This window comes from Choloepus didactylus, chromosome 21 (genome assembly GCF_015220235.1).
Source record: "Choloepus didactylus isolate mChoDid1 chromosome 21, mChoDid1.pri, whole genome shotgun sequence".
In the NCBI taxonomy this organism is placed as follows: domain Eukaryota; kingdom Metazoa; phylum Chordata; class Mammalia; order Pilosa; family Megalonychidae; genus Choloepus; species Choloepus didactylus.
Genome location: NC_051327.1, coordinates 18,002,625 through 18,023,008, shown reverse-complemented (window position 1 = coordinate 18,023,008; position 20,384 = coordinate 18,002,625). Strand labels below are relative to the sequence as shown.

The window sequence follows — 20,384 nt, the reverse complement described above, 5'->3', positions numbered from 1 at the left end:
ATCAATGATCAAAAGCACAGCTGAGCTATCAGCCAGTTATTTGATATCTGCGTCTCCTGATGGACACACCTTGGATTATACCAGCTGAAGTTATCTGTGCATTAACGTAAGAGAGGGTTTGGCTTGTCCAATAAGAATCCCTTCTAAAATGAATTCTATAACAAAACCAGGGAGTTTGATTTTGTTTTTAACTTAAAATTGTGTCATCATACCTCCCTCCAAAAAGAATTTGAAGTGGCTTTATTTTAATGCAGACACAGAATCAAAAGGCTCTGGGTGTTTCAGGAGTGAAGCTCAATGGGATTCAGCAGGCTTAAAATTGAGAAGATTCTTCCGAGGCTTGGATCTGAATTAAAAGCTGACTTGTGCAGTAACCCAGTGTGACGAGAACATTCCATACATAGGATTTTTTAAGAGTTAAGTATTACTGTGATACTCTCATGGACTGTTTGCTTCACTGCGAGGGAAAACTTTATGTTGCAATTAACCTTTCTATTTTTTCCCCCATGTCTAAGTATTGTGAACTTCCTTTGTGGTGTGTTAGCGATTAGACAGGATGGAGGGTATTCTCAAAGATTCATGGCCAAGTTCGATGATGTCAGAATGGAGGGAAGGGACTGGGCTTGGTGGGGCCAGCAAGTCTGGCCCCATCTGAATTGTTTGTATAACACTTCACAAGCAGAATAGGAACCACTGAATTATTCATTCTCCAGTTGCCCTAAAAAAAGGCACTTAGGCTGCAGAAATGCAGACTTTTGGTGCCAGTGGGAGGAAGAAGAAGGATGCTTGCTGTTTTTCCTACGAAAGCGCGGCTGCCTCCGCTGCCTGGTTGCACAGGTTTCACTTCCCAGCCGCCGTGGAGCGAGGGAAACCACCAGCTGACTTCAGTGCAGGGGAGTTGGGGGGGGAGGGAATGGGGGGCAGACACCATGAGTGACTCCGAGGCCACAGGTAAGCTAAGCATTTAATTTACTAGGGGATACCAGGCGGAGGCAGGGTTGGATGTGGATTTCAAGCTAGGAGTTGCTGGGTGGTCACAAGGCCCCAGGGAGTGGGTGTAGACAGGAGAGAGTAGCCCATGCCTGGGAGAGGGGCCCAGGAAGTCTTTTGGGCCTTGGACTTGGGATAGGGGTTCGGAGGGGGAGAAAGCTGAGAGTAACAACTAGTATACAATTGGAAATCTTTTTTTCTTCGTTGTAGCTCCTCTGTCACCAAACCTTTTGTTAACACTTCCTACCAAGTAGTAGTTAGGGGAGAAAGAGGGTAATTAGAATCCCTTACATTTGGGACTAAAAGTTGGGTTCTCACCCTAGTCGGGCTGCCCGCTGTGACGTTGAGCTCCCCCTGCACCTCACTGGGCCTCAGTTTCCTCATCTGTGGAACCCGAGCAGTTTTCTTCTGTACGTCTCTGGTTCTGGGTTGTAGCACATCCTCTGTGCAGGAGGTGGCGGAGAGAAGCGGGCGCCGTGCCCATAATCAAATGAACTTTCTAGAGCCACCAAGAGCTTGGACAGCACGTGTCGGCTAATGGCAGGATTTATACAGGTCAAGTAAACAGAGAAAGGGACACAAAATCCGAAAGGTGATTCTGAAAGAAAGAATGCTCAGATTGGACGGCAGGGCTCCAGCCGCTGCAAAGATTTGCTGGTGCATTTTTATATGAAATAGGTGAAGGGGACTTTTAAAAAGTGATATTTGCTAGTGGCATAACAGCAGCCCTTCAAAATGGATGGTGTCTGTGCTGTCTGTGCAGAAGCAAGAGAAGCTGTGCCCAGGGCCCACAGCCCTGCTAGTGTTGCTTTTGGCCCCATGAGTTGCTGGAACAGTCTGCGAGCTCCCGGAGGGTACGGTCCGTGTCGGCTGCCTCTTCGTACCTGCCCCAGTGCCCAGGGGTGTCCCGTCTCGCAGAGGCACGCGGTGAAGGGTGGGTAGGTGGGCCGGGGGGGGGAGGGGAGGGGGCATGAAGCGAATAGGACTCTGGCCTCGGTTTTCTCCATTACCTACATAGAGGCAGCTCAATATGAGAGCCCCCTTTTCAGACCCAGACGAAGGATGCAATTTTGGTTTATCCCTTCCAGAAGGTTCTCCTCCAGTTCTCTGTTCTCAGTTAACAGTATTTTCGTAAGTGATTTTTATATCACATTCTTCTTAGGGAGATGTGCTTTTCTATCATTTCCATATATTTTCTCTGCCTTGATGAGTGAGTAAATTGCTGTTCCAAGAGGTTAACTGTCTTGACTAAAGTTAGCAAAGTACCAAGTTGGGGCAGAGGTGGACGTCCAGCCCAGGACATCCAGCTTTGAACTCTGTGTTCTGTCCCAGTGGCCACGTCTTCCCAGGCACACACACCTTCTGCTCGAGCGTTTTCATGTCCTGTTTATCGCCTCGTTTCCACACAACTGGAATAGTAGCTGTTAACACCCGTATAGACTTTTTAGTTAGCAATTGATGATGGAGGGATATAGAATACTGTGATCATCTTTGTTTATGTATTTCCTACAAGTGTTTTGTTGTTTTACTTTCTATGAGGAAAAATTTCAGCCATATGAAAGAGGACAGACTAGGCCAGCGAACCCCTGGGTACGCACGTGCGAGCTCTGGCCGTCACCCGTCCTGGCTGGTCCTGTCTCGCCTGCCCCCTCCTCCTGTTTGACCTTGAAGGTACTTCCGGAATCCTGTCGTCTCATCTTATAAACATTTTAGCATGTGTATCCTCACAATAAGGACTCTTTTTAATATAGCCATGATACTATTATCACATCAAAAAATAATTTCTTAATATTATTCAAATATATTCAGTCAATGTTTAAATTTCTGATTACCCCTAAAATTCATAAAATTTGTTTAAATCAGGATCCAAACAAGTTCTACACATTGTAACTAGTTGTTGTGCCTTTTAAGTCTCTTTCATTTTATGGAACCCTCCCCCCGCAAACCCGCCTGTCTCCAATTGTTTTTCTTTTGCTTGCCATTTATTCGTCCTGAAGAGTTTTCCCACAGTCTAGATTTTACTGATTGCATCCTCAGATGTAATTTAACATGTCTCTCTCTCTCTTCTGTAATTCCTGTGAATTGGTAGTTGAATCTAGAGGCTTGATCAGAGTGAAGTTTGATTTTATTGGCAAAAAAAATACTCCATAGGTGCTATGGTTGCCTTCTAATATGCTCAGAAATTGAAAATTAGTTCTAATCAGAAGAGAAAGACCTGGATTTTTGGTACACAACTATAATAATTAATATGTATATAGATCTTTGTGGTTTACAAAGCACCTTTCTGCTCCATCAATGTTCTCATTTTATCCTCATGCCGATTTCTTTGAAGAAGGGGCATTATTCCTGTACAGATGACTAATGAGCTCAAAGGTTTGCCCAAGGTCAAACAACTGAAAAGCAGTAGAGAAGAATTTGAACCTCAGTTGGTTTCCCAGCCATTCTCTTCTGGTTCTCTAGGTCACAGATGTCCCAGTTCCAACCCCAGTAGCTCCACTGACCCCATGGCACTTGATAAGGGAACGAAGGGCCTTCGCACCCAGCCTAGTACCCATTGCTTTTGGTTGAGCCACGCTGTTTGAACTCTAGAAAAATGGCAAGAAGCATCCAAGGATTACTCCAGATGCGTATCCCGAGAGTCTCGGATGGTTTCAGTAGCAGAAGCAGAATGTGTTCTGCAACATTATAACTTAGTTCTCCGGCCACAGCCATCCCAGCTTCCCTGCCTGGAGACGGCTGAACCGGACTGACCATCGCAGGCTGGTTCTGAGCCCACCGAGGGCCGTGCTGTGCCGAGTGACCGGCCCGCCAGGGGGCTCGCGCTGTCCTGTTGGTTTGGCACAGATGGAAGACACCCTGTGTGGTTAGAAGGCCACTTCACTAGAGGAGGATTTTATTTAAATAATTTCAGGTAAACAAACCGGCTAAATAGTGGGACAAGAAGGAAAATGTTCTTCCCATTTGAGGTTGAAGAGACAGAGCTTAACTAACATTGATTTTAACTGTTACTGTTTTATCATTTGAATTTAATATGATGGCCCACAAAAAAGAAGAATTCCGTGGGTAATTTCTGAGCAGGAAGAGATACTACACTCTGGCCATTTGACTGTCCTTGGCACGGTTTCATTTCTAACAGAAATAAAGATCACCATTTCCAGAGGATGCTCCCCAGGGGTCAAGCGCTCCACCCTGTCTGCCCAGCCCAGCCTGGAGGTGATGGGGGCGGGGGGTCTGCTCCAGAGTGGCACGTTTGATCGGGGTCTTGGGTGGCCTCCAGATGGCTTCACCCTTCCCCTGCACTCCTGCAAGCAGAGGCGGTTTAAAGGGACTGCCCCGGTGGAAAACGAAACAGATGTGGCTTATCAAGAAAATCTGTCCCCAAAGAGCACATCCTCCCACTCTTTCCTTCCTCATCCCCACCTGCCGCAGCCCATGTTTGCCAAGCCCCTCATTGTTACCGGGCACAGGGGAGCTCAGTTCTGGGTCTTCCTATACTTTTTTTTCTACAGAGATGGTTGTCTTGTTTTTCAAAAGCCATGAGAAATGGCAAGAAGAATGAACTGTTTTCCCTCCAAAGAAACAAGTTACACACTGTAAAAATCATATTTACAACTTGGCAAAATTAGCACTGTGCTTTCCGCTCTTTAAAATAATAGTAACAAATTGCCTGTTGAGCGTGTGGTGGCTTTCAGGTAACAGATGCTGTTATTTTGCATATTTAGTTAACCAGTGTTTGGCGAGCCCTGCTGCATGCTCTGGAATTAAGCGGTGAATACACAAGTAATCCATGTATGAGCCAGATACTTTGAGGTAGGGGCAAGTGCAGTAGAAATAAAGCGGGGTAGGCAGCGGAGCAGCAGGGCCGGGCAGGGGTCTTCCAAGGAGCCCCTCAAGCCGAGCCCCGGGGGGTGCCAGGGACCCCCGTGAAGATCTCAGCAGAGGGGGCCGCAGTCACAGGGTGGCCTCAAGGCGGGGACAAGCATGTGATTTCAAGGAACAGAATAGGAATAAAGAACCGCTGAGAGTGTTTGTGATTGGGCCACAGAAGGAAATTTACATGGGATTTACATGTTCCCAATAGACCATGGAAAATCGCTTCTGCCAGAAACAAAGAATGAGCACCCACACAATGGCTTTGATGAGGAGGCAGTTCTGTACATCAGGCTTCTTTGTCTAGGAGGCTGGATTGTTGGAAAAGTGGGGAAGAAATTGCTGGAAAAGGAGCCGCAGTGTTTCTGTCAGGTCATTCTCTAAGGGCCTGTTGACTCTCCGCTCCCTGCAGGGGTCCCGGCCCGCTGGGGCATGAGGGGCCCTTGCCCGTACAACACTTGGGGTCTAACTGGGAGAGGGGGTCTGAAAATAGGCTCCAGGAACCAGCGGTGGTCGTCCAGGGCAGACTGACTCAAGCAGCAACCCAGGGGTACCGTGGAGGGAAGGACCAGCCAAGGAGAAGAGGGGCCTCCAGGAAGGGGGGCCTCAAGCCAGCTCCCCAGGCAAAGGTGGGCGCCAGGAGGGGCCGGGTGGGAACCCCCAGCGCCGGGCTGCCGGCTGCAGTACATGGATTTGGGGTTCAGATTTTTTTAGAGTAGTATCATCACAGCTCCCTTTGTCAATGGAGAGAAGGAAATGCTTCAAAAAACATGTTTTGAATCCACCCGACAAAGGAGATAAAAGAAACGAAAAGCCAATCTCATATATAAATATTTATGAAAAAAAAATACTAAATAAAATATTAGCAAATAGAATCTAGGAGCACACTAAATGCATAATACACCACAACCAAATGGGGCAAATAACTGTCAGTAATATTTACCATTTTAGCAGGTCAGAAGAGAAAAACCATTTAATTGGCTCCATAAATGCCTAAAAGGTACTTAATGAAATCAACATCCATCTTTTATTAAAAAGTCTTAATAAAGTAGGAACAGTTGGATATTTCATTAACACAATATATGTCTCAGCAGCATGAGTGATAGGTCAGTAACCAGAGATCGGCCGCACGTTTAATAGTGAAATACCAGGCGCGTTACTCATGAAGTCAGGCTGCGAGCAAGGCTGCCCACTGGTACTTGTTATGTAAGCTCGAAGTACTAATGAGGGCAGTTACACGAGAGAGGGAAGAGGTATAAAAAGGGGGGAGGAAGAGATTACTGTCCTTATTTGCAGATGAGAGTATAGTGTACCAGGAAAACACAGTAGAGCAACTGAAAAGCGGTTACAAAATTAGACACCTACCCATTTAGGAAATATCCTGGGAGAAGAGATACCTTTGTAATAGCAATGAAAACAGTAAAGTATCTAGGAAAGCTTAGGGTAGATGTACGAGGTCTATAAGGAGAATACTTGACAATGCTGTTGAATGTCTTTGGAGCACACTTGGTGGGAAGACACAGCCATTCTTGGGTAAGGAGAGAAGCAACACTGCCAGTGTGTAAGAATAGCCAAGAGAATTCTGCAAAAAGAGGAGGAACAAGGGAAGACCAGGCCCAATAAATACTAAATATATTGTAATTCTGATGACAGCAGTTTTGATCCCGCCACGAGTCACTGAAAGAGAAGAGAGAATCCCAAACGTGTCCCAAGTCCATTCTGGAAATTCTTAAATGACAACAAGCTGGCATAGTAAACCAGTGATATGAAGATGGGTTATTCAGCTTTAAAGAAATGCAGATTTAAAAACAGAATGAACTTAGTATGATGATCTTTTCCCTCCATCAAGAAAGTTGTGACTCCCCCTGCCCCACTGTACTTTCCCCCAAAACTCTTCACCCTCCAGGAAACGGACCGAGTGTCCCCTCCGCCGGGAGCCTTTCCCCTCCAGTTTGCCGAGCCCTTGGCTCCTCTCCTTGGGGTCTCACTGCGGTCATATTTCTGTGCCCACCACGGAGTTGGCAGCAAGGGCCCCGCCCCACCCCCTGCACACACTCAGCTCCTGGGATGGGCAGGGGGAGCTCACTGTGTGTGAAGCAGGGGCCACCCCCAACGTTTGTTTCCCTCCCCGGTCGGGGCCCAAAGTGAGTGCCCGGTGGCCACTGTGGAGCAGCAGCTCCCTCCCCACCGGCAGTCCTCGGCCCACACCGGGGGACCCAGGAGACCCTGCAGACCAGCCTTGCCTCTCAGGGACAACCGGGCTCTGGGGCTGTGACCAGCTTTTCGTGCAGGCCCATCCACTGCCCACGCTTGTCATGGGACACCAACCCTCCCTTGTGGGGGTTCCAGGCCCACGGAGAGGCTTCCTCGGAGCTGCCCCCCTCTACCTCCTCCTGCCCCCTGCGCACCCCACAGTCTGCCTCCTCACCCCCCTCACGCTGTAAGAGCCCCTGGGTGCAGGTGCTCAGGAGAAGCACCTGCCTTACCGACAGGGTGGGGCGCCAGGTGCAGCCTCAGGTTGGGGGGTTCGCTTTATTCAACACAACAAGCTTTTTTTTTTAAGTAGGGAGAATTATTCTTTAGATATTTCTCCTTTTGAGGCCAAAAAACTTCACCTTGTATTGAGACTGTTGGCTTTTGACTTGCGTCCAAGAAGATTCACTGATCTTTGAAAGCTGTCCTGTACGTTTTAACAGCTCCTGATGTCAGTGTGATTGTTCGGGTATTGAAATATGCACCAACCTTGTCCCAGCGCCGTATGTTAGAACTCAGGAGGCTAGGGCGAAAGTTAAATACAATTTCTAACGTGGATGTAATTTCAGTTCCATTGACCTTGACCATGTCCTTTTAAGCTCCTCATAAAAATTGTGTGTTAGACCACAGTATACCCTGAAATGATCAGTGGGGAGCTGAATGAACTACATATTCTAGGCCAAACCGGAATTATCTGCTATTTGAAGTCAGAGCAGAGCATAAAGCAGTCCAGGTTAATAGATCAGTGAAAGCTGTTTCATCAGCTCATAAATAGGTGAGGGGACTAAATTTTTATAATAAATCGTTTTGCTGAGCAAACACTATGTGCAGTTATTATAGACTTAGGAAAATAAATGATTTTAGACTGATGCCAGACTCTGGCTGCTGACGTGGTAGCCGAGCCTTCAAACTGGAAGGACCGAGAAACCCCTGGGATATTGTTGACGCTCACACTGCAAAAGCACCTGCCATTTTAATTCATTACTGCACTTTTAACAACATTTGGAGTCGCAGTGTTCCCCTCCAGGCATTTTCTCATTGCTCACCAAGGGCAGTTTGGATGGCGGGGTTAATTTTGCCATGTGGGGGTCATGGTTTGGAGAGACAGTGGGTCACTGGGATTGAAAGAGGACCGATCCAGGATGAGCATGGTGCAGACGTTGGGTATGTCCTGCCCTCCGGGTCCTGTCCTGTGAAAGCCAAGGCCTCCACCTTCTCCCTGGAAGATGCACGTGCTCTCTGGACTTAGCGTCTTCCCAAGCCCAAGTCACGTTTGAATACCCCACCAGTTGTATTTCATCTGACCTTTTGTAAAGCATGCCCTCTTGAAAAATGAACAAGCCTAAGGCCTTTAGAACAATAATCTGAATTTTTTCTTGCCAACTGTGTCCCTGGCTCCTTCTGTGGTTTCTGGTCCCTTCTGTGAGTGGGGACTGTGGCCACCCAGGCCCTGCTGTCCTCAGGATCCCTGCCATCAAATGGCCCTGCCCTAGAGCAGCAGAGCCGGAAAGCTTTGGAAATATGGAACAGTTCCTCTTGTCTTGAAAGGTAAGTTATCACATTCAGTATTTTGGTCAGTTTAGCAGTTGCTTAGTAACAGGAATTAAACTGACCAGAAGGTGGAAAACTTGCAGTTCATTTCCAGTGGTTGCCTCAGACTGCTGAGAAAGCACCTTCCCGTTTAAATGAGACTGACTTTTTATAAGTGACGTGAAGTCTTCTGCAGCCTGACGCATGGTTTTCTGGACGTCAGCCATTCCAACGAGCGTCCCAAAGCGTCCCCGGTCTGAGGGGAAATCCAGCATGTCTGGGCATTTGCCCAGGCCCTTTAAGCCCGGTGGGATCCGGACCACTGCTTCCCAGCCCCTGCGGGTCCCAGCCTTGCCAATCACGGCTGAGTGTGAAGCCAGGGCTCTTGGAGCCCCTTTTCTCTAGCCCTGGTGTGTGTGTGACCCCAGTCCTGGCCCCTTCGCCACCGGCCACAGCCAGGCAGGGAGTGAGGCATGGACGACAGCAGGTGAGGAGGAAAGTGGCCCTCCACAGCCACGCCATCAATCCTCAGCCCCCACGACTGGAGGATCACACCCCGATACCAGCCCCTCCTAATGCTGCTTCTCCCCAAGAATTTAAAGGCAAAACTCTGGCCAGAGGAATCTCCTGGTGGAAGGACAGGGGTGGGGGTGGGCATCAGTGAGAATGCTCAGTGCCAGGTGTCACCCCCTCCCCTTCCTTCCTTCGTTCAGCAAAAATGTCTTGAGCCCCTGCTGTGCGCCTCTCTTCTTAAATTCATCTCAAGAGACACAGGGCCTGCACCTCTGTCCTCCCCTGGGGGCACAGGCCGAGAAAGGCCCCAGAGAGCAGCCCCCTAACAACCCCAGACCCAGCAAACAGGACAGATAGGCCATGATTCAAAATGAACACGGGAAGTCTACTCAAGGAAATAAGGTGAGACATTGGCAATGCTGAGCAAAAACAGGGAGTAATAAAAATGCGAACTGAGTGGAAATGACAGGTATGAAGATGGAATGACTAAACTAAGGACCAAAGAAGAAGAGATCAATGGCAGGATGGCGACAGCCAAAATCCACCTGGATCAAATTGAAGAACCTTCCCAGAAGGCGGCAGGAAAGGAGACAGAAGTTGCAAGTGTAACAGCAAAGCCAAGGGCCCAGCCGGAGAAATCAGGAGAATCCTCCCCTCGGCACGCATCCTGGGTCTCTGCTACCCCCCGAGCCAGGCCATTCCCCACCCAACGCCATGTGCTGCTGCCCCAGCTCCTGAATCTGCTCGAGAGTGCTTAGACACCACTGCCCTTCCCCTCAAATTCTTATTTTGGGTACTTGGCAGCTCCACCTTTCTGTCTTTCTCTTCTTAATGTGCAGCCCTGGCAAGCTGGGCAGGAGCCCTGGCTGTGTCGCTCTCTGCCCAGTCCACGGCCCAGCCCAGGGCTGAGAACGCTCACGGGACACGTGAACGAGCGAGCAGGAGACACCCCGAGCAGGGGACATCTGCTGGGTGCATCTGAACTTTGTAAAGAGATGACACGGAACTGGCTGGTGGAAGTTCCAAACTGCAGAAGTTGGGGTTTGCCTTGGGAGAAGTTTGTTTGCTTCCCGTCTCACCCGGCACCCCGCGGAGTGTGTTCCCGCTCCCCTGGCAGCAGTGCCTTCCCCTGCTGACCGCTGGTCACTCTCCTGGGTTGCCTCTAAGACTCCCAACACTCTTCATGATTGTTTTATCCTTTGTAGTTATGACAAGGTCTTTAATACCACACGGCAGTTTTGCTCTGAGAGCTTGGAAGTTTTCTTTTGCGACAATGCAGGGATAGGTTTTGTAGTTGAAGCTGCCCCTGCCATCTGCTCGCCTCCAGCCCTTCGCCGCCGAGGCCTCCTTCGGGTATTTATCTCACTGTCTTCTTTGTGAAATCGCCCTAAAAATAGCTTCCTTTAACTAGGCCATTCTCCACGTCGTTTCGGACTTTGCTCAGAGCAGTCTGAAAGCAGGATACTGTTTCAGAGCAGGTACAGTGGGGGCTGAACCTGATCACCAGGCCTCTGTTACCCCACCAGGCTGCTGGTGGCTGATAAGAATGCCCCAGATCAGGGATTGTGGGAGACACTGGAAAAGCCTCAGGGCCCCGGGGAGCACAGGAAGCAGGAGGCCGCGAAAGGAGATGAAGCACTGTTTCCCCAGCTCGGGTCCTAGAGGGGCAGGCCCTCTTGTCCAGCACATGGCTGTCAGCTTCAGGGAGCAGACTGGGGTGCCCTGTGCCGTCCCAGGAATGTGCGGGCTGGCATTCGGGGTTCTGGCCCCTGGCCCTATATGGAGGCACCAGGGACATAGGGACATAGGGACAAAGCGGCTCAGCCCAGCCTCCCAAGGTGCACAGTCTGTGGGAACATCGAACATAGACTCAAAACTGCGGTTTAGCGGGGAGCGGATGTGCTGCCCCTGGAGGTGGAGCCACTGGGAGGATTTGGGAAGGCTAGGGTGCAGAAGATGAGGTTCTGGGGTCTAAGGCAGGCGCACAGTCTGGGCCTGGTGCACGGAGGGGCCTGGGCCATCGGGGGGCCTGCAGGTGATGGGAGTTGGAGCCCAGGGCCATGGGCGTGAGGGTGGGATTAAATCCTGTGGGCAGCAGAGAGAACTCAGGCTCTGCAGAGGCAGCCCCTATGCCCCAGGAAGGACCTGCGCAGCTGAAACATCTGGCTCCATTTCCCATGGGCGTGTAAACCCTTCCTGGGATCTCAGCCTGTGCGGGCTGCAGGCCCTGCACGGGGGCCGTCCGTTAGGACCCTTCTCACAGAAGCTGGAGCCGGGCTTTGCCCAGGCGTACCGTTCTAACCTGTCTTGGACTTTGTGCAATGGCCATGGCCTCCTCGGCATTCCTCTCTCTCCCACGATGTAGTATGTTGGAAGTGTATTTTGCTTTCTGATTACTCAAAGGTACTTCCAAAAAGGAAGGGAAAAAAAGAACCTGGAAACTCCATTTTTGTCAGCGGGTCAGGTGATGACGGTTAGCTCAGGCGTCTCCTGAGCAGGCTGCAGAGACCCCAACCTGCACTTCCATCCCCGTCTGCCCCTCCCCTCCAGCCGGCCTCCCCGTGGTTCCCTCGGTTCCATCAAGGCCTTCACTGCCAAGTGCCTTTGTGCATGCTGCTCCTTCTCCTAAAGCAGCCTTTCCCCAGACCCTTCCTGTACCCCCAGCCTGGCAAACTTCTACTCATCCCTCAAAACCCAGTTCATACTTCCCCTCCTCTGAAGCCTTCCCTGACTCCCTCTCCAAGGAGACGTAATCGCTCCCTCCTGTCTTTTCCCAGAGCGCTGCGGCCAGAGCTTCATTCTGATTCCCGGCAGGACATGCCGGAGTTTATCTTCTTAAGGCTCTGCCTCCCTTGCAAGATGGGGAGTACCTCGAGGACAAGCAGCCCTTGTGCCCCCACACACACGATGCTTGAAAGAGCAGAAGAAGCCAGGAGGCGAGGCAGGCCCTCTTGCCCAGAGCCCACCCAGTGCGGCCCGGGCCTGCCTGTGGGTCAGGCTGCTCTGCCGAGCCCGAGCTGGGAAGCCCCGTGCTGCCGGCCACCTGTCCGAGCCTGCCTTGTTGCTGACTAACCTGCTCTCTCCCTCTCACCTTCCTAGGGCTGACGAGATTGAAATGATCATGACGGACCTTGAAAGAGCAAATCAGGTAGGACTGCTGATGGCTTTCAGCCACAAAACCACGGTAGCATACCCGTTTCTCTCTAGGAGATGGCTCTCTCCAAGTTAGAAGACCACTTTTTTCTTGTGTTTTATATGTACAGCTGTCAACATAAATGTTTTTTCTAATGTTGTTAGAAGTATTAAAAAAAAAAAAAAATACATGGAAAGTTCCAGGCACTTACTTCCCCGCAGCAGAGCCTTTGTAACGGCCCCAGCATCTCAGATGTCACGTGGCGAGTATCACTGCAAAGTAGCTGCTTTTTCTTTCTTTTAATCACTCTCTTAAGTACCCATCTCTGTATCCAGGGCTTCAGTTAAACTAGTGTGGTAGTAAAGAGGATGCTTTACCACCACCTTCTACTTGGAGAACTCGACAACTCCCTGGGTTGAAACCAGTGGCTTTGGAGAGGGCCCCCTGCTGCGTCCCCACCCCACCCCCATGGCTGTATCCTCAGTCGCTAGAGATGGTCTCTAGAAAGTACCTCGGGCAGAGGAGGCACCCAGCATTTGGTAGGTCTAAATACGCAGCAGCCACAAAATTCAGCCACTGAAGATCCCCTTCTTTCCCCCCAAGGACTCCATATAACGGCAAAACATCTCACTTTAACAAACAGTGCCGCTGCTTTGCAAAGAAACAGGTTTCCCACTTATTTTCTGTACTTGGGGGAGAAGGAGCCAAAGTCGTGATGTGTATCTCAGCCCCAGAAGGCCGCAGGCTCTGGCTGCTCCCCCTCAGGTTTACCACTGGGCAGCCTCAGGCCCGGGAAAGTGAAGCTGTTTGCCCAGGGTGGCCTGGGCCGGCGTGGCCCCAGACGGATGGAAAGTCTCCCCGGATCACTGCAGTCTCTGCCCAGCGCCTGGCGAGAGCGGCCCGGGTCACCAGCCCCGCCACTGGCCTTGGTCGCCAGACCTTTGTGGAGGCACAGGAGCGTGCATCCCGTCCGCTCCTCGGCCAACAGCAACATCCTGAAGTCTAATTGAAATAATCAGTCACTTTATTCCCGGGAATGATCACAGAACATGTGGATTTTTTTTTTCTCTAAGGAAAACTTTGTGGCTCAGGGCTGGATTCCCAGACTCACCCGTAAAGCATCCAGGGCCTGGCCCACGGTGGGCGCCCAGTGGAGACAGAAGTAGCACAGTGTGAGCCATAGTGGGAAGAGCTGACAGCTGTGGACGGGCTGCTTTGTGCCCCTCTTTCCAAGCGCCTCACATGAGTTAAATCACTTAAACCTCCCAGTGTCCCAGCGAGGGGAGTGCTGTTGTGTTCCCACTTTACAGGCGAGGAGACGAGGTCAGCGGCCGGCAGGGGCAGAGCCAGGCCTGAGCCCCCATGCCCTTGACCACCACACTCAGAAACGACATAGAAGGCGGGCTCGCTGTTTCTCCCCTTTGGAAGGGGCCTATTTTGCAGCTGCACCCATGCACACAGCCATGGCTATGAGGCACTGCTTCTGCCTCGCCTCCCAGAGGCGCTCTGGTGCTTATTGACTTTCCTTTGCTAGACTAATTCGCTTTTGCTCCTCTGTTTCTACTCAGTCTGTGCTTTGTAGAGACCTTAAACCAAGGGCAGTTACGGAAGGAGCCCCCGTGCTCTGTCACCTGATTGCCATTTGTATCTCTCAAATTTCTACACACACATAGCAAGGCCAGTCTGGGGCATGTCCCCCACTATGATGGCACTTTGGGGGTGTGCCCTGCTTTGTCAGACACCCCATAAAGCTGGCCCTGAGTGTCAGCAGCCCGGCTGGGGGCTGGCTCTCAGCAGTTTCAGGGGCAGCCCCAGGGGCCGAGGAAGGACGGCAGAGGGGGTGGCCTCCTCGAAGTGCTGGAGGCCACCCAGTGGACCCGGGCCCTGGAGACCCCAGATGGTCCCCAGAGAAAGGTGCAGGCTCTGAGTGCGCTTGGTTCAGGACCTACTGGCTGTGGGCCGTGGGCAACTGTCTTAACCTCTGAAATTCCTTTATCCCAAAGAACAAAAGAGAGAGGGAATAGAGGGAGAGAGGAGAAATGAGGATTTCCTTTGCAAGCTTGTTTTGAGGATTATAGGTAAAATGCCTGGGGAAGAAGTAGGTGCTTAAATAAATGTTCGTTTTATGGTTGCTGAACAAGCTCAGATTTGGCAGGGAGAATTGTGAAGCCTTGACCTCGAGAAATGCCGGCAGCGGCACTTCTGGAAGAGGGAGAGTCCAGGAGAGTTTTAACCAACAACTCAAAGTAAATGAATAGTGTGATACAGGTGCCAAAGGAGACTGATGCAACCTTGGGCTATGCTAATAGAAATAGAGATTCTAGAATGAAGGAGGTGGTGATTCTGCTCCAATCTGCAACAAATAGTCCATGCCCAAGGAATCACATTTTATCCCGGGAGCCACACTGCAAGGAAAACAGGAATTCAGAGGCCATGACACAGACATGGGAGGGCCCAACACAAGAAAAACCTAGGAGGTTCTGGGACTTTGGAGGAGCAGGGAAAGACAAGATAGAGTGACTCTAAGGCCCAAGAGGACTCATTTGAGGAACTAGGGTTATTAAAAGATTAAAAGGGGGAAGTTTGAGGAGAGAACCTCATAAATTGTGTCCTTGTATCTCTCAAGGGCTGGCCAGGGGACAGCTGTCAGGCCTTTTCTGAGGGACCCTGCAGGACAGGAGTATGGCCAAGTGGAGGCTCGAGGGAGAAAATGGACTGATGACCGAGGAAGCCCGTTCTCAGTTCTGGCTCTCCAAGGTGCCTAGAGCTGCCTCTGAACGGAGTGAGCTCCCCGTCAGCAGAGCTGCGCAAGCAAAATGCGGGCCAGCACTTGCCTAGAGTATGAGAAGGGCCAAAGGGCCATGATAAACAGAAAGAGGAATTGAACTAGACGACTCAGTGGGTCTTTTTGACCCTGAATTCTAGGATTTTATGAAGTTGTAAATGACCCCAGTAGCACAAGAGAGCATCCAGGAAAGAATGGTGTAAGTGCTGGGGTGTTGAAAGAATAATTCCTGGGGAAAAAAAAGGAGGAGATCGAGGTACAGGTCTGAGGGGAAACCAGAGAAGGTGACGTTTGCCCTGGGCCGTAAGCAGGGACAAAACCTCCCCGGTGGACATGACGGGGGAGAACCTTCAAGCAGAGGCCATGGTTCAGGAGGGTGTGGTGAACTGTTGGGGTCTCAGGTGATTTGGTGGAGCTGGAACCCAGGGGCGTGCCAGGTAGAAGAGTGGGGTGATAGGAGGGGCCGAGCCAGGTGGGTGGAAGGCTGCGAGGGTCGGGCCAGAAAGGAGGACATCCTGAGAGCAGAGGACTGTGGGTGGGGGGGAGATGAGCAGAGCTGGGTCCCGGGATCACCGTGCTTGCTAAACACTGGGGAAGGATGGGAGCCGGAAGGAAGCCAGGAGCGGTAAGCAGCTCTTGTGACAGAGCAGAGAAAAGACACCAAGAGCTGGAAGGAGGCCTTCCTGGTGGAGGTGAGACGGAGGCAGGACGGGCAGAAGGCAGGGCCGTCGGAGGGTGCCGCTCGCCAAGACCCGTGCAGGCCACATCTGGAGCAGCCGCCTTCCCCGCCAGGGAGATCCCCGGGAGGAGAAATTTCCTAGTTCATTGGCATGCAACGTCATTTTTGCACTAGACTTTCTGTTAGAATGTTCTACGGAGACCTGAAGCTCTACTTTATTGGTAAAGTACTTGTGATTCTATTGTGGAAAACGGAAGAGCAGTCAGCAACATCAGTTAAGAATGTGTCTCCTTTACACCTGTTTGATAAACTTTACTACTTTACTACTGCTTTACTACTCGCCGTATTAGTTGGTAGCAATCAAGGTTCAGAACTATCAAAAGTCACGACAAAGCAGAAGCCACAAGTTTGTACTCCACGGCCATCTGAAGGCCTGTCTCGGGGCTTCAGGGATTTGGTCATTTCTGACATGGCCTGGCATCTCTGCAGAGAGCTCTGGCCCGGATACGGCTGCTGGTAGCACAGAATCCCACAGCAGGGCCAGTTGGAAGCTGTTTATGTGCATTCTCCTCCTCCTGTTAACCTGCTTGATTTTTACAGTGTGAGACTACCCTGATGGAAAACCCTTCAAGTTGAGGTCAGGGTTGAAAACCACCATTTAAATTCACTAAGGAGAAGAAGCCGATTGTAGAGAAATATGCAGAGAACCAAAGGAACTTGTAGCAAGGTGCGGCATCGACTTGGCCAGAGGCTTTTGTGTCCTGATGGGAAAGAATCACTGGGTTTGGAGTCAGGAGACTTAAGTTTAAATCCCAGATCCACCTTTTACTACCCACGCAGCCTTGAGCAGAGCCCTGGTCCCCCCGTGCCTGTGTCCCCCTCTGCAGGAGGAGGTAGTTCCCACTTCGGTGAGAGGGTGTGCACGCATCATTTGAGCCTCGCTTCATCCACCATCTGTCGGGAGCACCCACTCTGAGCCGTGCACGGCAGCTGAGTGAACGCAGGTGCCACGGGGCTGGGGCTGGGGCTGGGGCTGCCTTCCCAATGCGGGAGCCACACACAGGCCTCTGGTTACTCCTTGGGCCTCCTGGGACCTTGGTTTCTCCACATAACAAACCGGGCTTCCTGCCCAGGTCAGCAAGGCCCAGAGAGAGTCCGAGAGGCCGGAGGTGGAAGGACATCATGGCAGGAGGGGGTGGGGAAGTTTGCACGTCAGGCCTTCCTGAAATCATGACTCAGTCTGTGGCAAGCTGTGTTTACGTGGGTGGTGGTGGTGTAGATCCAGCTTTCAGCCTGTAAGACCTGGTAGAACAAAGTCAAATCAATACCCGTCACGTCCACCAGGAGCACAGGCAGGGGGCTTCAGCTGCCAGTGTATTCTCAGCTCAGGACACATGGCAATAATCCATTTCTTGTCCCCCATCCTTGTAGAGTTTTGACCACCTCCCTCCAGCGGTGTCACTATAGTTGGGTACCTCTCAGATTCAAGTTCTCTGTAATCGTATGTGGGTGTTGCTTTAGAAAAGTGTCCAGAAGTTTGCTGTGTGCTTTCCAAAATGATGAGGTCTGTTGACTCGGAACAGCCACTTGCTGGGCTTTGTAGTCGTACCCCTCTTTCTCTCCACAGGTGGAGTAGAGTAAGGGACCTTGAGAGGGCAAGTCAAGGGGTCATCCCCAAGGAGAGCCTGCCTTCTCCTCGAAATGGTCTGAATGTGTTGTAATTTGTTGTCCTTGAGGAGCTCAATAGCCAGTGTACCGGCACCCAAAGGTGTCCACACCCTAATCTCTAGAACCTGAGATTAAGTTAGATGCCTGGCAAAGGGGCGTTAAGGTTGCAGACGGAGTTAAGGTTGATAGGCAGCTGACCCTGGGATGGGGAGGTTATCCCGGACTATCCGGCTGGGCCCAATGTGGCCACAAGGTGCCTTCTTTAAATGTGGAGGAAGGGGGTGGGAGGGTCAGGGTGAAGTGATGGGACGCGAGGAGGACTGGAGCAGCCACAGCTGACCCCGAAGATGGAAGCGGCGTCCCCGAGCTGAAGAATGCCTGCGGCCTTGAGAAGCTGGAAAAAGGAAGGAAACAGATTCCCTCCTGGAGACTCCAGAAGGAGCTCAGCTCTCCTGCTGCCTTGATTTCAGCCTCCCGAGACTCGTTTCAGACTTCTGACCTCCAAAACTGTAAAATAAGAGATCCGTGGTGTTTTAATCCACTACATTGGTGGTACTCTTGTACACAGACACGTGTTCCTATCAGATCCACTGGGGCCACGGGCAGCTCATCTCCAGCCCACACAGCTGCTCTGTGCCTGGGTTTCAATGGCCACACATACGGGGAGCACAACCGACAAAATCTCAGGCGACGGAGGATAGATTAGATAGGAGACCCCGCATGAAACCAGGGACCCCAAAGGCCACAGCTCAAATGGCGTATCAGTTTCCCAGCCGCTAAAACAACAGGAATCCATTGGCTCACAGCTTTGAGGCTGGGTGTCCAAAATCAAGGCTTCGGGAAGACATTGCTTCTCCCCAAAGACCATGGCTTTCGGGGGCTGCCGGTGGTCCTCGGGCCTTGGCTTTCTGTGTCATGGCGGTGCACATGGCCATGTCTACTTTCTCCTCCTGGTTCTGTTGAATTTGGCTTTTTTCCTGAGGCTTTTTTGTCCCCATGTCCAATTTCCTTAGCTTGTAAGGACTTCAGCCATAGTGGATCAAGGCCACCCATCCTTCCGTTTGGGCTCATCCTAGGTAATAACGTCGTCAAAGGGCCTGTTTACAAATGGGTTCACACTCACATGCCCCCTTTTGTGGGGAACGTGATTCAATCCCCAACAAATAGCGAACTGGGGAAAAAAGCCTGCCCTACAGGGGAGGTGCTGAGGATCCTCTCGGCGTCAGCCTTGGCTCCAGGTGGGGAGAAAACACCTGTCCCTAGAGAATTCCAACCACAGCCGCCTTTCCCGGGGTTGGGGGCCCGTGATTCCTGCTAGCCCTCACTCCTGGGCGTCACCCCCACCCCACCCCGCCCCTTGAAGCTCTGCCTTTTCCTTCTCTGCTGCCCGTGACCCAGCTGCTGCCTTCCCTTCCCGTCATCTTCCCTGATGACACCTCTCTGCCACATTCTCTGAGTCAGGTTTTTCAGACCTGCAGGTCTGGAAATAAGCTGACAGTATCCTTTATTGACATTCTAAAGTGTGCTCCTTTTGGGGGTCAGGCCAGGGCTGAAGTGCTCCTTTGCTGCCCCTCCTCAGGGCCGGGGCCCTCCCTCCATGATGAGGCTCTGGGTTCCTCAGGCCCCAGAAGCCCCTGGTTCAGGCTGCACTTTCCCGGACTGCTGGGTAAATAAACCTAGTGACCAATGTGGAACCGGGCCTGGGCAGCAGAGCAGCGTCTGTCCCCTGCTGAGACTCAAAGCTCCCCTGTAACTAGCGAGGCGGCCACCACTGCGTGGGTGGAACACACACCGCCATTTGCTGGCTCAGTTCTTGTAAGAGGGCACCTCCTGCCTGCAAGGGGACTGCCGAGTGGAGGCCAAGTCAAGACTGCAGAGCAGCTGGCAGTCACCAGAGTTCCCCTGCAGGAGCCTCCGCTGCAGGATGAGGAGGCAGCAGCAACCTAAGGCCGCACACGCAGGGGCGGTTTGTATCACCGTGGCCAGGGTTACCGCCAAACGCGTGCCATATCCTCATTCCTTCACTTGCCCTCCTTCACTTTCCCCACGTTTGCAGCCTTTATCCCCATTTCTCAGAATAGTACAGAAGGCAAGCAAGAGTCAGTGAGAGGAATCTTCCAGAAGGGCGGCTCAGGTCCGGCCCAGCGCTGTTCTCGTGGGGGACAGTGGCGGAAGCCTAAGGGAGATGCAGCAAGGAGGGCGAGCCCGTCAGGGAAACAAAGCCGGGCATCCCATGATGGCCACACGATCCTGGCCTGGGGTTCCAGAACAGAGAACACAGCCGGAGCTTGAAGTCTCCAGACATGGAGCACAGTTCTGGAAGCACAGCTTCGGCTGGTGAGCCACAGTCCTCGGGAAGCTGGGAGAGCCTGGAAGCAGGTGTGCTGAGGCCCTGATCCTGCGGGCCCCCAACTGCCAGTGATGGAGCCCCACGGGTTACCAACCCCAGAGACTAACTCATCCAGCAGTTCACTGGCTGCCCATTCAGCTCCCTCCTTCAGCTGCTTTTAGGCCTGCTTTTATGTTTAATTGTTCTGCTTTGTGCACATTTAACTGCACAAACCACCTCTTGTTTTGGAGGCTCTCAGCATCTAAATCCTAATAGACATATAATCAAAAAGTTGCACTAAAGTAGTCAAGTCAAGCCAAAGGTGAGATAAGGCTATGGCTACCAATGGACAGGCCCCAGGGTGATTGTGGACATGAGCTAGGAAACTGAACACAAGTGCAGAGGCTCCAGAGAAATTATGGAAACCAAGGAAGAAGTCATCAGTGGCTGTATCCCCTGTTCTGTGAGCCACTGGCTGTTGAGGGAATAGTATTGTGCTCCAAATGGCTCAATGCTGGATGAGCTCTGAGCTCTGTATCCCAGCATACTTCCAGAATATTCTGAATCAGGGTGGTAGTGCTACCTTGTTGGCAGCCAACAGGCCAGCTTCTCCACTAGGCTAAGAAGGCCTAGA

General features: G+C 51.5%; 1 protein-coding gene across 8 annotated transcripts in view; it reads left to right on the top strand.

Moving 5' to 3' along the window:
- The window catches only part of CUX1 (cut like homeobox 1), a 362,321-nt gene that overhangs the window by 242,835 nt on the left and 99,102 nt on the right, over positions 1-20,384 (top strand). For all 8 annotated transcript variants that reach the window (XM_037815379.1, XM_037815378.1, XM_037815376.1 and 5 more), the window contains exon 9: positions 12,256-12,304. In XM_037815379.1, coding sequence (XP_037671307.1) covers positions 12,256-12,304 — 49 coding nt within the window. The remainder of the gene's footprint in view (positions 1-12,255; positions 12,305-20,384) is intronic.